The sequence below is a fragment of the Periplaneta americana genome, chromosome 10 (assembly GCF_040183065.1).
Source record: "Periplaneta americana isolate PAMFEO1 chromosome 10, P.americana_PAMFEO1_priV1, whole genome shotgun sequence".
NCBI classification, from domain to species: Eukaryota; Metazoa; Arthropoda; class Insecta; order Blattodea; family Blattidae; genus Periplaneta; species Periplaneta americana.
The window spans coordinates 3,057,176-3,074,162 of record NC_091126.1 but is presented as its reverse complement, the minus strand read 5'-3'; the positions used below and the strand labels follow the sequence as shown (position 1 = coordinate 3,074,162).

Below are 16,987 nucleotides of genomic sequence, written 5' to 3'. Positions count from 1 at the left end.
AAACACTTTTAACGTTTCAACTAAGAAAGTTTTAACTTAATTATTATTCCATTTGGTTTAGCTATGTGTAATTTGTTCTTCTCATCTTTTATGGTTAAAATTACAAGAACACTAGTTTTCATACAAAATGTCGCATCTTGTGCAATTACATGTCATTCATGTGTAAGTTAAACAAATAAAGAGAGAAAAGAATTACCTGATTCTTCCTATTGTGTATGATATGAAAATTCAGCATTATAACTTACCTTAGGGTCAGGACAGGTACTCTTCAAGGGCTTACATGACACATGTCCCTTCCTTAAAATGACATCCATTACATGAATTTCGGTATCGAAGGTTTTTGACAGTACCCACGTACCATTCAGCTGGCAAGTCCATATCAGTTTCGTTAAAGACACTGAAGAATTCAACATAGAAACAGAGAGCTTGTATCCATTGTTGCAGGCAAAAATAGCGAAATTATCGTAATATCTACCGCTGACAGTGAGTTCACCATTCTCTATGATTTTGTTCGATTTAGAGTAGAGAGGAAGTGATGATAAATCACAAGAGACACGTTCGCAATGGGGCTGTGTGTGTGACCAAATACCACTTTCCAAACACTCGCGAATGCTCGGACCAACAAGCTTGTAACCAATGTCACAATTTACTTCAACTTCACTGCCATATATATATACACTGTTATCATTTGAGGTAGCCGAATTGGTTGAAGTATTACCATATTTATACCTCCTCCTTATTTGGCCATTATCTACCACTGATGGTGCTGTGCATGTAACTGGCACACAATCTGGCGTCTTTCCTTTCCACAAACCATCTTCTCTGCAAATAACATGAAATTTTGTAGATTTTTGCTCATTCTTGAAAATATAACCAGGCTTACATTCATAAAATAATTTATTTCCGAATTCATATATCACTAAATTTTCATTTTCTTCCTGAAGTTCGACAGATGTCATAAATTCTTTCCAATTTTCTGTTGAATTTATTACAGATGTATTTGTCACAAGATGTGTGATACGACCGTTAAAAATCCTGGAAAATAACAGAATTAACATTACATTACGTTAAAAACAAATAAATGAAGGGTACAGGGGGAAAAACCTGATAAGTCACGTTTTACTGTTTTTACAGCCGAGCAAGTTAAAAGTTTCAAGACCCTTTATATACTTTCTATTGCAGTAGCGGACGGTGGGTTTGAAAGTTGAGGAGGCCAAGACGTGAATGAGAATATAAAAATATAACGCCTGTGACGTACCTCATTACCAAACGCAGAATTTATAGATTTTAAGAAATTAAAATTAGGTTTTCCAATTTATGTTTTAGGATTTTAAATCTTATGTTTAGGAATTTATATGATTTTACGGGAAAAAAATAAAAATAAACAACATACTGTTAATATTATGACAATGGCTTGGTAAAGCTTGCCTCTCTTTAGGACACTTTAAGTCCTAACCTACGAATTAGGTCTTTTTAGGTCATATTGAATTTAAGAATGTTACTCTTTGCTACATAAAACGAACAAGAAAAAGCAATATTTCGAGAGCAACGAGATAGCAACAAAATTGATTTGAACCTAAGAATCCGGGTCTTGCTCATTACTATTACATAGTCTAATTTTACAGCAAATTAACTCGACGTTCCTCTTTCTTCGCAAACCGATCAAAAAGGTCACAACATACTGAATAACTGCTACTAGAAGAAGCTAGAGACAAATCTGTATTCGTTTCTAAACTCTCGATATAATTTAAAATACTGTATAAATAAATACATCTCGTAACACAAAAGAATAAAATAACAAGAATACCCGCAAACAAGAGAAAATCTAACATAAATGAAAACTTTTACGCAGGGAGAGAAAACTAACAACACGTGACTCAATTTTCTAAAACCAAGAAGAGAGAAAGAGAGAGAGCTTCCCAATACAGCCGAAACCAGCCGTAACTATAAGCAGTACAGTTGTCAGCGGTGGGTAGGACGTCTCCAAATCGGCTCCCCAGTCAAGTTTAAACACTCTTATAACCAGCTATCTTATTGGTTGAACTGCTGTTGTCATGGTTACCGGGGAGTAGCGTCATGTAGCCGACTCCTTTCTCCCACTCTCGCATAGACACTGCAGGCTGCTAGATGTCGACTATGCAGGTTATAGCGCTATCTGTTATTTTTCAGTACGAATTATTTGTACTATCTACAGTATAGCGAGTGGGCATCACCAACTGAATGTGGTCGACTTTACGTAACTTACATCTTAGTCATAGTGAAGAGTAAAATTAATATAAAAGGACAAATGTTCGTCATTTGCTGTAACTTGTCTGTGATCTTAATTCAGCTGAAATTATTACTGCCATATTGTGTTCTGGTAAAATATTAGGGGAGGCACAGCCTCCCTTTCCTCCCCTGAAAATCCGCCGCTGTCCTATTGTCTTTGGGTTATCATTCTTCAAATTTTTTTTTGGACTAATGAGGTTATTCTGTACAGTTGAACTACACAAATCTGCACTACATGACATCTAAAACAGAAAATCGATAATTTTGGACTTATCAATTTCCCCCCCCCCCTGTGCTCTTCAAATAAAATATAGACCCCAATTCACTCTATGAGGTGATTGGATAATAATAGCATTCGAAACAAAACACGCAAATTTGGCTTATTTTTAGTAGATTCATTGCTATAATTACTTATATGTAATGGGGGCTGAGGACTGTAAGTGCAATTAACACCCAAGCACAGAGACACATTTGTTAATGGCAGCCATGGCTTACCATAGACAGTTCAATAACATAACGATACTCTATGGTTTGAGTAATATATTTGGAGCATTTTGGAATATTCCTTTTTATTGTTTTCCAATCGCAAATACAGTGTATACACCTTCCATTCCATACATGAATTTATGACATTCAACAACGCTTCGTGAATATTTCTGTCTTGTAGTAAGTATTGATACTAATCCCTTGTATTCTACTAGTACAGTAGAACCTCTATTATCCATGGTAATGAAAGGAGTGAAGTGAACGGTTAATCGAAAAAATCGGATAGTCCGTATCATAAAAGCTTTTCATAAATTAAGTGCATAATACAGTTTCGTAATTTCCTCCGTGGTCTTTTATTTAAACATAACTGCAGCAAAACAGTCTATACCCACTATGAAACAATAATCTTGTAGACCTATGAACATCTGGTGGAATAATGATTTAACTTACATGAGAAAACCACAGCAATCTGCTCGGCAACAATGGATGAAAACGAGGACAGTTGATGACAAAATAAAATATAATAAAGCAAGAGCAAATCTCAGAAGAAGCTGGCAGCAATTTGTTGGCTCCTTAAACCCAAATACTCCGCCTACAACTGTATGGAAAAGATTTAAAGCAATAGAGGGCAAGAGTAATGAACACATCACTCGCCTTAAAGATAACAATCAAACAATAATAACAGAAAATGCTCAAAAGGCAGAACTCCTAAATTCACACTATGCCCAAAGGCTGACTAATAATGCATCATGGCCTAAATATATGAACAAAGAAGAACAATATCTTACAAGTAATTTTCAACTCATTTTTCATCATAATGATATAACAGACAATGCTTTCACCACTGAAGAAATGAACTTGGCAATATCGGAGCTACACAATTGTGCTACAGGAGAAGATGAAATCCATAACAGCATGTTACTAAATTCCTCTGATAAAATTAACAAGAAATTCTCCATGTCTTCAATAATATTTGGAAAACAGGCTTTTATTCTAAAACTTGGAAAAATGCAATTCTAATTTCTATTCTCAAACCAGGTAAAGACAAATTGGACCTTAAATCATATAGACCGATATCTTTAATATCCTGTATTTCTAAATTACTGGAATGCATTATTCACAGAAGATTAACCTGGAGACTTGAAACTTTCAATCTTTTAAGCCCATATTAGTTTGGTTTTAGACCATCATGTGACACAACTGAAGCTCTATTATATTTTTCTCAAGATATTTATAAAGGTTTCACAGAAAAGAAGACCACATTAGCTGTAATGATAAGACTTTGAAGCTGCTTTTGATAATACTCCTCACAGATCCATTTTATTACAATCCACGAAACTTGGAATCAAAGGCAGAATGCTAAGATTTCTACATTCTTTTCTGGATGAAAGAACAATTCAAACCTCAGTAAATAACCATTTATCCTTATCCAAAAAATTACAGGTGGTATACCTCAAGGTTCTGTTTTAAGCCCAAATTTATTTAATATAACATTACATGACTTACCTGAAGTTGTTCCACCTTAGGTAAAAATAAGTATCTATGCAGATGATGTTACAATATGAGCTACAAATAACGATCCAAATAAAAATTAAGAGTTATATAAACAGCTGTAAATAATATAAGTAATTGGGCATCCAAATGGAATCTATCTCACAATCAAAAACTGAATATACTGTCTTCACAAGAAGATATAGCTTAAAAAACTATAAACCTCACGTTTATTTGAATAATCAAGAAATTCGGTACAATCCAACTCCTAAGATCCTAGGATTAATTTTCGATGAAACACTTTTATGGAAAATACATTTAACCAATGTTGCTTTGCAGTGTCTACCACGATTAAATCTCTTGAAGATCATAGCTCATAAGGAATGGGGATCAGATGTCACGACAATGCGTCTGATTTATAGTGCTTATAATATGGGTGTGAAATATGGAGAGGAGCATCAGCAACTCATCTGTTCTTCAAAACTCAGCCTTAATATTATGGCTAAGAGTACCAAATACCACATCATCTGTTGCCCTAGAAATTGAATGTAATATTCAACCAATCAGACACTATGTATTAAAAAAAGATCTAAAAATACATTTAAAATTGCAAGCTTCATCCAGATCTCATATGTTCTGCTAACTGTCAGAAAATATCCTGTGTGATTTCTATAAAATAAACAAAGAAGAAGTCCACACCTGTGGAGTAATGGTTAGCACGTCTAGCCGTGAAACCAGGTGGCCCGGGTTCGATTCCCGGTCGGGGCAAGTTACTTGGTTGAGGTTTTTTCTGGGGTTTTCCCTCAACCCAATATGATCAAATGTTGGGTAACTTTCGGTGTTGGACCCCGGACTCATTTCACCGGCATCATCACCTTCATCTCATTCAGACGCTAAATAACCTAAGCTGTTGATAAAGCGTCGTAAAATAACCTACTGAAATACTAAACAAAGAAGAAATACCAATCTATATCACAGACACACTCATTGCTAAAACTCCAGTTGTGAACGAATGTGACACATGTCTAAAATTACTGATTTTTGAAGCAGTGGTAAAATATGTTGCAGACCTTCCACAACTTGATTTCCATGTACTCGTTGATTTTTTGTGCATACCTGTGATGTAGGGGTACTGCTATGTCTATTATTGAGACTTCTTGTTTTCTCTTGTTGAAAAGGAGTATGTTTGGTCTATTGGCTTGAATCTCTCTATCCTAGTATATTTTGAAGTTTCGTTTTCTAGGACATCCTGTGGTTCATATTTGTAGTATGGAGCTTGCTTACTACTTCTTTGTGGCTACATTGTTCTGCCTTTGAAGATAGTTGACATTAGTCCACTTATTATATTCTATGGATACGGTACTGTGTGTTTCATGTTTATATTATTATTACTACGTGTAGAGCAGTGCACTTTGTTTTGACGTAAGCTGGTATAAAATGTTAGTGTGAATAGCTATCAAAACATAGTGGGAAGAGAGCATTCATCAAGTTACATGACTACATCTTCTGCATTCCAGGCCCACAATTCTGCAAAATATTACCAAATTTCTAAAAATTTTCGTTTGATTGGTGAGAATTGTTGTAGTTGCTGCATAGCCACCTACCTCCTACCCTCATTCCTTTCTTCATGTTACAGCATCACAAATGTGCGTGCATGCCAGTTACATATTCTCCTTTCTGCATAATGAAGGATCCATGTTTGAATGGAACAAGTAAAATATAATCGAGTTCACTGTAATGGGTTAAAACTGATGCTGCCACTCACCGTGGAGGATTCTTGCAGCCAATGGGGATGCAAGTGGGAATATCATCATCCCACTGACCATCTTCGAGACATGTCAGTATGTTGGAGCCTTCCAATCGAAATCCTACATCGCACTCTAACTCCACCTGATGACCATACTGAGGAATAATGCTGCTGTTCCATGAAAAATCACCTGAATCCAGTAACAATAATTTCACTTGCCCATGTTCTGGATGTTTCAAAGCCTCACAAGTTTTACCTGTATGTTACAACAAATGACATCAACTTGTTATTTACTCATGAATTCATGATCAAAAAAAAAAGTGAGTAAAATTTTGATTCAACAAACACCAAACTAAATATTTTATCATTATTTTCTGCCTGTTATTAGTTCATTACCTACGAAAGGAAAATAAATCGACTGTGTTTCTTCTACTTGGTCATCAGTGAGGTGGAAGTCTCAAAAGAACTTTCATTAAATATTCATATAATGACATTCTAATATGAATTGTTTTGAGAATTTAAATACAACATCAGAACATGGAAATGACCTGAAATAATTCAATTACATGTCTCTTGAAATTTCATTTTTCTATTGATTTTTCTTCACTTAAAATGACGGGATGTGACAAGGTGGTGTTTTAATCGTGACAGTGCAATGCAGACACTTAAATTTTAATTCACAATAATGATTGAAGTCATCTATGAACAACTAACAAAGATGAAATTAATTTAATATTCTTCGTAACTCTCTATATATTTAGCAATCTTCAGTGATATTATAGATGTTTGAACACTGACTATAATTCTTTTTCAACTAACTCATTAATCAGTGACAAAATTTATATTGTAGGCCTACATTTACTTTCTTTTGAAGTAAACAATGTTCTTTAAAATTAATTAATGTAGATACCATACCAACCTTCACATATTGGAACTTCACCACTCCACTTTCCATTGGCCATACATACTCGAAGAGGATTACCTAACTGCTTATATCCAGGATTACAGTAATAATGAATTTTATCCATATAACGATAGGATCGCCCTTGTATCACACCTCGAGGAAAGTATCCCGGGAAACCACAGCTTTTTCCTACAAAGAGAAAAGAATATGTTTGGTTAACTGGTTTCCAATCAGTCAGATAACTCGTAAATGTTTTCTTATTTTTGGGTCGTCAAGTGGAGTAGAGAACTAATTCGTGAGGTGGAGTTCATTAATCTCTGATGATGAAATGAAAGCAAGAATAATGTTAACAAAAGAACGAAAAATGATTGAGGTATTTTGCTCTTCCCCTCTTACTATAATCAGAGCTTCTAATGATTCCTGGGATACTTGCTCATGTCAAGAAGAAAACTTCCTCCCAACTTTTCTGTTTCAGGAATTTAGTATTAGCGGCATGATATAATGGATTTACCACAGCCTTCCTCCAGGTCACAGATTTAACGCAACTAATTTCAACAGTAAACATTTTGGAGAGTTTTCTCTTGAAAAAAGCATTAATACTCCAAAGTGACCTGTCTACAAGGAACTGCCTAAAATCGTAAGAGAATAATACACATATTTATCTTCTTAGTAAATGAATCCACATGAAAATTCAGGCATTCTTGATATACACAGTAGATACAGTACAGCTAACGTCAATGGATAGGTTCTTACTTATGCAGAATGGTGTAGGGCCCTCCCAGTCTCCTTGTTTCAGGCATTTCCGCTCTACTCTTGCATGTTCTACACTTCCCCACTTGAGAAAAAATCCTGAATTGCAGGTATAAATAGCAACACTGCCTATTCCACTTTGAGAATGAACTGACACATTCACATTCCCTTGAAACGGAGCAGATGGAGGCACACAGTCTGTACAGAAAGAAGAATTCTCAATCTGAAATATAATCAAACAGAAACAAATTATAACTACACAAGCTCAATTGGTGGTCTCCATTTAACTCGGAAAGACACATACTAAAGTTATTCGCGTGGTATCTTGCTGATCTGGTTATATATTTCTGTGCATTTTAGTTATTAATATTATTTCTTGAAAAGTTAAGTTTTAGTATTAACTTTACTAGTGTACCGGTACTTTTGATTTGCCACCATAGATTTTCTTATTGGTGATGAACTAAATGCGAGAACAAACATTTTTATCCTTTATCCTACTTTACATGCTTCTTTTACATAAATTGCCAGTAAGTACCGTATTTGCCAGTGTATGAGGAGGTAGGCGACTTCTAACTCGTTTCCCTAGCAGGACTTCTTGCTGGCCATGCCATCCTATTCAATCCAACATCGTGAAGGAACTCATCCACGATTCTTGCAGCATGAGGGCGGGCACTGTCATGCATTAACAGGAACTCTTCACCAATAAGTGGGCCATATGGTACCACATGTTCAATTAGTAACTCTTCGATGTGCAAGCTTCATACCCCACATCATTACTGATCCACCTTGGAAACTGATATGTAAACTGAAGGTACATGGAGAAAAACATTCTCCTTTCTTCTCCACACTCTTTCACATCCATCTGGAGACCGTAAACTAAATCTCGATTCATCTGTGAAGAGCACTCATTGCCTCTCCCCCAGATTCCAGTTAGCATGATTGTGAGCAAAACGTAGGCCTAAACGTTCAACACAATGTTACTGCAGCAATTCTGGGCCTTTAGCTGATCTTCTGGATTTCAGCCCAGATTCATCCAGATGTCTTCAGACAGTTCTCTCACTCACGTTAACTCGTCTTATTTCCTGGAGGGCTCTTCTGGTCTCAACAGCCGTAGAATGGCGATCTCTTAATGTGATTAGGACAATAAAATGGTCGTCACCAGCCGAAGTTACTCAATTTCTCTCCGAAACGAGTCTCCTGAAATAACCTCCTGTCTCTCTAAAGCGATGGTACACCCATTGTACGGTCAATCGAGGAATTCCAAGAACTGCAGCCACAACGCTATTCCCATCTTCTGTCAATGCAACCACTTTTGCTGAATCGGTAGGACTTAGCAACATTTGTATACAATGAAGTACTCCAATACTGCCTCAAAAAAGCTTAGCAGTCTGTAGACTTCTTCAGTTTGGCTTGAAATGAGTCCAAGAAGTTTAGACACAATACTGCAAGAAGAACGAATCTTCTTTTCAGATCATTGTTGGCTATTACGTATTCAGTGTTACATTATTACGTATCACAAAATAAATGAATGACTAAATGAACTTCAGCACACCTACAATTTAAAAAAATTTTAAAGAAATTGTAGGTGGCCCAGTTTTTTTGCCGGTATGTGTGTGTGTGTGCACGCACGCGCGCGCGCGCACACACACACACACACACTATTACCTTGGAAAAATGTGAGTTTAATTTTATTTAAAATCTGTCTAAAAATTCGCTAACATTGTTCAAAATGGAATCACAAGGGACTGAATTCATTTTCCAGATGTTGGTATAGCTCCAGTACATATAAGTGAAGCTGTGTCTGCTGGCTGATGTGAATTGATCAGACTAAAATGTCCACTTCAAAAAAATCCACATAAATAAAAGTTCACAACATAAATGTCCATATGAAATGTCCACAATCTGAAATGTTTACGAGACACGAAGTCCACTATAAATATTAGTTCAAAGCTGCTGCTTAGCAAGACATTTCCAAATGTGCAAGTTAATATTTTAATAATGCAAAGCTGTTACTTAGCAATCCATTAAATTTTTTGAGTATGGCTGAAGTAGTACTATCACAGAAAAAGAAAAATATATTAGTGAACAACAGTTATGTAAACCACTTCCATTCTATAAGCAGAAATGAGGTGTACAGACAGGCAAACATGTAAGGCAAGATGTGTGACAAATACCGATCTGGAACACATAGTTATACTTAAGGATGGAAGTTCTCAGCATATACACGAGGCAAATCCTGCTGATGTTCAGGCTAAAAAGATAATTGCAAGTATAAACGTAAGAGCTGCTAAACATCCACTCTACAATAATGAGAGAAATTACAGGATGTATTAATAATGAAGAAATATTATCAAAATTACCTGACTGAAACAATTTAAAATGGACAGTTAACAGTTACTCGACCTCCAATATAAATTCTTTGCAGGAACTTTAAATTGCCATTGCACAATCTTAAACAATGAGAGGAGAAAGATTCCTCGCGTATGACTGGGAAGTGACGACAAAGACAGAATTTTGATATTTTCCACCAACAGAAACTTAGAAATTTTATGTGCATCTCAAATTATATCTACAGATAGTACATTCAAGATAGTACCAAGACAATTTCTTCAACTTTTCACAATTTGTGAAATGATTCAGGGTACTGTTTTTCCCGTTGGTTTTTTGTCTTATGGTCAGGAAAACTGAAGAGGTCTATTCTCGCCTATACGAACAGCTCCGGCATGAAGCCCGTAAGGGAACTCTAGCCAACTACAGTTATGTTGCATTTTGAATTATTGAATAGGAATGCCATAGCATGCAGTTTCTCAAATGCTGAATTGAAGGGCTGTCCCTAAAATTTCACGCAGTCTTGTACAGAAAAATAAACAAATTAGGTTTAATGGAAGACTATTTGAATATAGAGAATCCTGGAAAAGGCAGCAGCTCCAAGAGTTGATGGCGATGCCATTTATTCCTATAGATGACATTCAGAACACATTTGGTATGTTATATGAAGACCTGGATATATGGACCACACCTTGTGGGCTGTGCTCCCCGATTTCCACTACCAGCAAGGATTCCAGAGAACCAATAATTCCGTAGAAGGATTCCATTCCAAATTTCCGCATATTGTTTCAGCCCACCATGTTAGCATTTGGCGATTTTTGGATAATATAAAATCAGAACAGCATGACAATGAAAATTTAATCATTCAAGTGACGGCTGGTCACCAAAACATCAGGGCATCAGTTAATAGGGTTTACGCAACAAATCAGAGGTGTATTGAAGTAATAGAAGATATGGTCAGTACAAAGAAAATAATATTCAACAATATATAAGAGCCATTTCTTACCATCTGAAAATGCACAGTAAATTTGTTGAAGAACCACAAAACTGACAAATTTTAACAGAATGTAATTTTCTACATTTTCTGGACATTTATGTATTTATGTACTTTTACATATGATTGCTGGACATTTTCGTTGTGGAGATTTATTACATATGGAGGTCATGGCAAGGTGGACATTCGTGCTGTGGACATTTTGAAATGGGCATTTTAACTGCTAACCGATCAGAATATGACATTAACATATTTTTTTCTGCATTTATTCATCAATTACCATGCATTTAATTTCTATAATAGTTAATATGTTCTCCAGTCTTTTATATAAGTTCCATTATGCGATTTAGCATAGATTCCACAAGCCTGGAGCATTATCATGAAACCACACTCAAGTTACAGACTACCATGAGTCATAGAGCGTGAGTCTTCTTTTACAAATAACCTACATGTGTCAGGGAAGTTTCTTGGCCACTCTGACACATGAACATTGTTAATATTGAGAAATTATGAAGTGTGGCAAAGAGCTACATCTCGTTGAAAAATTCCATTACCATCTGTAAACCTTCAACTGTTTTCAGTACTTCGATGGACGTCGCTTTTCATCATGCCTGGAATGGATATTAAGGGTCTAGTCCTTCGTGGCTGAAAGACCCCAAAACAATTTCTTCACAGTGTGTTTTACAGTCTCCTGCAAATGTGCTGAAGTTGTAGTACACATATTGAACCCTCTGTCCCGCACTTCAAAGTGACTCTCATCAAAGAAAGTATTGTCCAATTCTGATAAGCACGAATCCACATGTAAGAAGTTGTGGGCTTTGTCTCCTGCTGCTATAAGTTTTAGATATGTGTAAATTCATTTCCTTTTCTGCAGTTCGCATCAATGAGCTTGGGATTTTTTTTTTTAAAGAAGAAAGCGGTCATCAGTTTTCTTTTTCCTGCCACAGTTCCTCTTTTTCTTTAGTGTACTGGAATCAGTCTGCCTGTGCTGCTGAATAATTCTATTTATACATCTTGATTACACAACTTTTAACACTATATCACTTCGGAATATGTATTATATGACTTTCTCGTGTTAAATTCTATCGTACCTGGTTTACAGGTTTCGACCTATTATTGGTCTTCTTCAGAACTGGTCGTTGCTGGTCTTGGCGCCTCTTGTTTTTTTTTCCTGTGAGGGTGTGTTTGTGTAGTGTAATGTGGAGTCAAAGAGTGTGTGTGTTCTGAAATTGAGTTGTGTGTTGAGAATTTCATTTGGATGTGTTTTTGTGTGTCTATATATTTCGTATTGTTCTAGTGTGTTTAGTTTCTGGCTTTTTGGTTGGATGTGTAGAATGTCCATGTCTGTGTTGATGTCTCTGTAGGTGTGGTTAGCATTTGTGACGTGTTCTACATATTTGGATGTGTTTTGTAATTTTGTTATGGCTGTGATGTGTTCTTTGTAACGTTTTTGAAATGATCTGCCTGTCTATCCTATGTAGAAGTTGTTGCAGGTGTTACATTTGAGTTTGTATACGCCTGTGTGGTTGTATTTGTTTGTTTGTGTTGTTCGTGTGTTGAGATGTTTTTGTAGAGTATTATTTGTTCTGTATGCGATGCTGTAATTTAAGTTCTTGAATGAGGTTGCAATCTTGTGTGTGTTTTTGTTTTCGTATGTTAGTGTGATGTATTTTTTGTGTCCTTGTGTTTGTGTTGTATTATTTAGTTTTTGTGATTATGTTTTGTCTTACGTATTATGTTGTCTATTATGTTGGGGCTGTATCCGTTTTCTTGTGCTATGTATTTGATTGTGTTTGGCTCTTCTTTGTAATCATGTTGGTTCATTGGTATGTTGAGTAGTCTGTGTACCATTGTTCGGAATGCAGCTTGTTTGTGTTGGTTGGATGTGTTGTGTATGTGTGTTGTTGTTGTTGTTGTGGGTTTTATGTATACTTTGAATGTGTATTTGTTGTCGACTTTTGTTATTGTGATGTCTAGGAAATTTTTGGATTTGTTGTTTTCAATTTCTAATGGGTAGTGTAGCTTTGGGTGTATTTTGTTTATGTGTTGATGCAGGTTTTGGATCTGTCTTTTGTTTCCTTTGCATAGTATTAGTATGTCATCTACGTATCTGTCATTTGGATATGTTTTTGTGTGTCTGTATATTTCGTATTGTTCTAGTGTGTTTAGTTTCTGGCATTTTGGTTGGATGTGTAGAATTTCCATGTCTGTGTTGATGTCTCTGTAGGTGTGGTTAGCATTTGTGACGTGTTCTGCATATGTGGATGTGTTCTGTAATTTTGTTATGGCTGTGATGTGTTCTTTGTAACGTCTATTTACAGTGGCTACACCCACAAAGATTTTTGTAGTTACCATATATATTTTTGCGTAGAAATTTTGCGATAATTCCAGACTCACACTACACTCCCTGGAGTCGTATCCATTGAAGAAACGTATTACGAGTCTCACAAGAAAACCATAAAACTAAACCACATGCGAAGAAATGCTCATTTAAGCTAAAACAATAGTCATATAGAGCAATTACTAGCAATGCACAGAAAGCGTGGCTTCTCAAAATAAGCAATGTTGTTGCACATTATTGCCAATTATTGAAAAAATTACGAAAAAAATTATCTTGTTCTGATTAATTTGCATGGGACTGTATGTCATACAATGTCTTAATAATAATAATAATAATAATAATAATAATAATAATAATAATAATAATAATAATAATAATAATAATAATAATAATAATATTATTATTTTAGCAGGCCTTTTTTTCTGTAAGCCTAAAATATAAGATGATAGGTATTTATCTGTTTTATGTCATTTGGAGTCTATTTACATCACTTCCAGGTTGTCTAAAATTTCCTATTTTGGGGGTGGTAAGTGCCTATTTTGCTCATACATGCGTTCTTTCCGTCTAAAATGCCATTTCCATGTTTTTCTTCCTTTTTATTTTTCTTTAGCAAATCTACTTTGCATTTTAGTAACATACCACTAATTGGACAAATTTCCTCGCACAAACAATTGACTTTTGTCACTTTTTGACCGTCTCTATTTGGAGGAACTAGATTATAATGGAAAAGTTCATCATGATTCAGTCCATGAACTGTATTCTCTTCAATCAGTTCATCACCACTCAATACAGAGGCCATCAATTATTCTAGTAAACATTCCAATTCCTTTGCTGCTTTGATTTTTGCATGACTGTTTCTTGAATGTTCTCTCTATTTTTATGTACTACTTTCATAACCCTTGTGTTTAATCGATAAATTATTTTGTTCTTCATTTTTCTATGTATATACACTTTTAACACTTATATAACTCTTTACTGTGTTAACATAGGAAATTACCTGGCTGACTAGTTTCGAAGTGATATTCTTCACTGTCCGAAGCCTAGGCCTTTAAAAAGGCTGGGCCATCATAATATTATTGCAAAATTTCTTGAACACTTCGGCAAAGTCTGATTGACAACCTGTCCCAAACTCTTTAATCAGATTTGGAATTCTACAGTCCCAGCAACTTGTAGGAATATGCTCATCATACCAATTCTGTAATGAAAGAAACTAGTAGCAGAACTGAAAAACTATCATCGCCCTATAGCCCTGATTAGCATCCTTGCAAAAACGAGGGAACGGATGGTCATTAGTAGACTAAATATGTTCTTAGAAAGCCAAAATGTTTTGTGTCAAGAACAAGCTGGATTTCGAAGACATTCTACCACACAACAGATTTTGCGCACTGGACAGGAAAGAGACCACAGTGGATTACAAAAGCGCTTAGATACGGTATGGAAAGTGAAGCTAATGAGTAAATTACCACCTTGAGAATTTTCTGGCAAAATGCTAAGATGGGCTTACCTCTTTATTACACACTAACATACGAAAACAAAAAGATACACAAGATCACATCTTCATTCAAAAAAATTACTTCTACATCGGACAGACAGGCACATCACTTCAAACACGTTACAAAGAACACATCACAGTCATAACCAAATCACACAACACTTCCACATACACAGAACACATCACAAATGCCAACCACACCTACAGCAGCATAGACACAGACATGGAAATTCTACATATCCAACCGAAAAACCAGAAACTAAACACACTAGAACAATGCGAAATATATAGATACACGAAGACACATCCACAACAAATCCTCAACACACAACTGAATTTCAGAATATACACATTATTTGACTCCACACTACACAACACAAACGCACACCCAAAGACACTGGAAGACACACACACGGACCATGCAGTTCTGAAGATGGCTTCCAAGCCGAAACTAGTCAAGTAAGGTATTTTCAAACATAGCTCATTAACACGTGAAAGTTATATATATTATATATTTTTTATCCCTTAGAGATACAGTGTTAAAGGTTGTGTAATCAAGATATATATTTCCTGTTATAAATTCTATTTCTGGAGAATACTAACATTTGGCTTGGGATTATGGATAAAATATTCGTATTAATCAGCTGTCTTAATTTTATATAAAGTACTGTATGTCAACGTGCATATTTATACTAAATGAAGATGGAATCAGGTACTGTTGCATTTTAAGCCCACTCATATCTCCCATTCACAATTGGAAGTTTCTCAGTATTTGAAAACTAATAACCAATCCTTAGTCTTAAGCATAAAAGTATAATAACCTTGATGAACTTTTAATACGAGCAGAAGAATCTTTACAATAAGATATAAATGTTTACACTTACTCTACTGTTTACTTAATTCCTAATTATTCAATTCCGTGGAACTATTTTATACATAAAAACCAATGATGAAGTTAATGTATGAAGCATATTAACAAATTTCGTAACAATGTAGAGTTCGATACTAAGATAAATGGAAAACTACAGAAGACAGAAATTTTGAAATAAGTTCAATAATACCTTTAAATCTCCACGAATTCCCTCCAGAAAATCTGTCCACATGAAGACATTCCCATATGCAGAGCCTCCACAGAGCATTGACAAGTCCCAGACTTCGGTTACTTGGAGAATGTAATCCCACACAGCAACACTTGAAAGATATCCCATAAAAGACTCAGCTTCACTAAATCCACTTCCCATTAAGTCCTGCTCCTGACCAAGAATGAGAATTCCACCACCTTTAACAGAGACAATTATGAGGTTTTCATGAAAGGCAAAGGACCAAATTAAATCGACTGTTTTGAGTTTATTGATTATATTTATTTACAAGAAAATTAAAACATGAAACTCATTTTCTTATGTTTTGAATGCATGCTGATATGTATAAACTTGTTTTTTGGATTAATATATTTAAAAAAAATCACATTTTTATTGGACATCCATTCTTTGGTTTCTTCTTTATTAATGGGCGGTTGTCCTTAACATAGTAGCAACTCAATACTCAATATCACTTCAATATGTCTTTGTGTACTGTTTGTTGTGTTCGAATACTCCAAGGCCTACTCACAGAAATTTTGTTCAAAGCAATTCCTGTAGCTTCAAAATGCTGTAATCATAACCTGATTGTATGTTCAGATGAGATGGGATCATGCATTTCAAAATGGAAATGACGCCAATATTTTCTTCTATTTGTGACTGCACATTCATCATTTTATAACAGCAACTGCATGTAGTGATCCCAACGAGTTAGAAAGAGAAGACTATAGAGTGGCCATGTTGTCCTGTACAGCGCTCTTTGCGGTGCCACCACGAAACACGGCAGATATGCACTAAGCGCCCACCGTTGTAAAAATTCGTCTGCTTACAATGTTGTGTATACGGAGGTAGAGCTACGAAAAAACAAAGAAAAAACATGCCTGTTGTGTGTGCTGCATATAACTGCGATGTCAAAAGGAAAAAGACAACTGATATATCATATTTCATGTAAATTTTATGAAGTTAAGTCCATAGTTTGTTAATTAGCAGCATTTTTTTTTCATGCATAAATGTGCAACAACGCCATGCATACCATGCGGTGTGTACAGTATTTTTCTTTTCTTGCAGATTCCCTTTGAAAAAAAGGAACTGTTGAAACAGTGGATAACA

General features: G+C 35.4%; 1 protein-coding gene across 15 annotated transcripts in view; it reads right to left on the bottom strand.

Annotated features, from left to right (window-relative positions):
• LOC138707385 (sushi, von Willebrand factor type A, EGF and pentraxin domain-containing protein 1-like) overlaps nucleotides 1–16,987 on the bottom strand; it is a 376,277-nt gene that overhangs the window by 24,546 nt on the left and 334,744 nt on the right. For 13 of the 15 annotated variants that reach the window (XM_069836728.1, XM_069836726.1, XM_069836732.1 and 10 more), the window contains 5 exons: nucleotides 15,863–16,080; nucleotides 7,650–7,869; nucleotides 6,912–7,085; nucleotides 6,011–6,248; nucleotides 246–1,035 (listed from right to left, as the gene is read on the bottom strand). In XM_069836728.1, coding sequence (XP_069692829.1) covers nucleotides 246–1,035; nucleotides 6,011–6,248; nucleotides 6,912–7,085; nucleotides 7,650–7,869; nucleotides 15,863–16,080 — 1,640 coding nt within the window. Of the gene's footprint in view, nucleotides 1–245; nucleotides 1,036–6,010; nucleotides 6,249–6,911; nucleotides 7,086–7,649; nucleotides 7,870–14,306; nucleotides 14,505–15,862; nucleotides 16,081–16,987 lie in introns of those variants that run through there. The other 2 variants (XM_069836741.1, XR_011334222.1) reach the window with 2 other exon arrangements.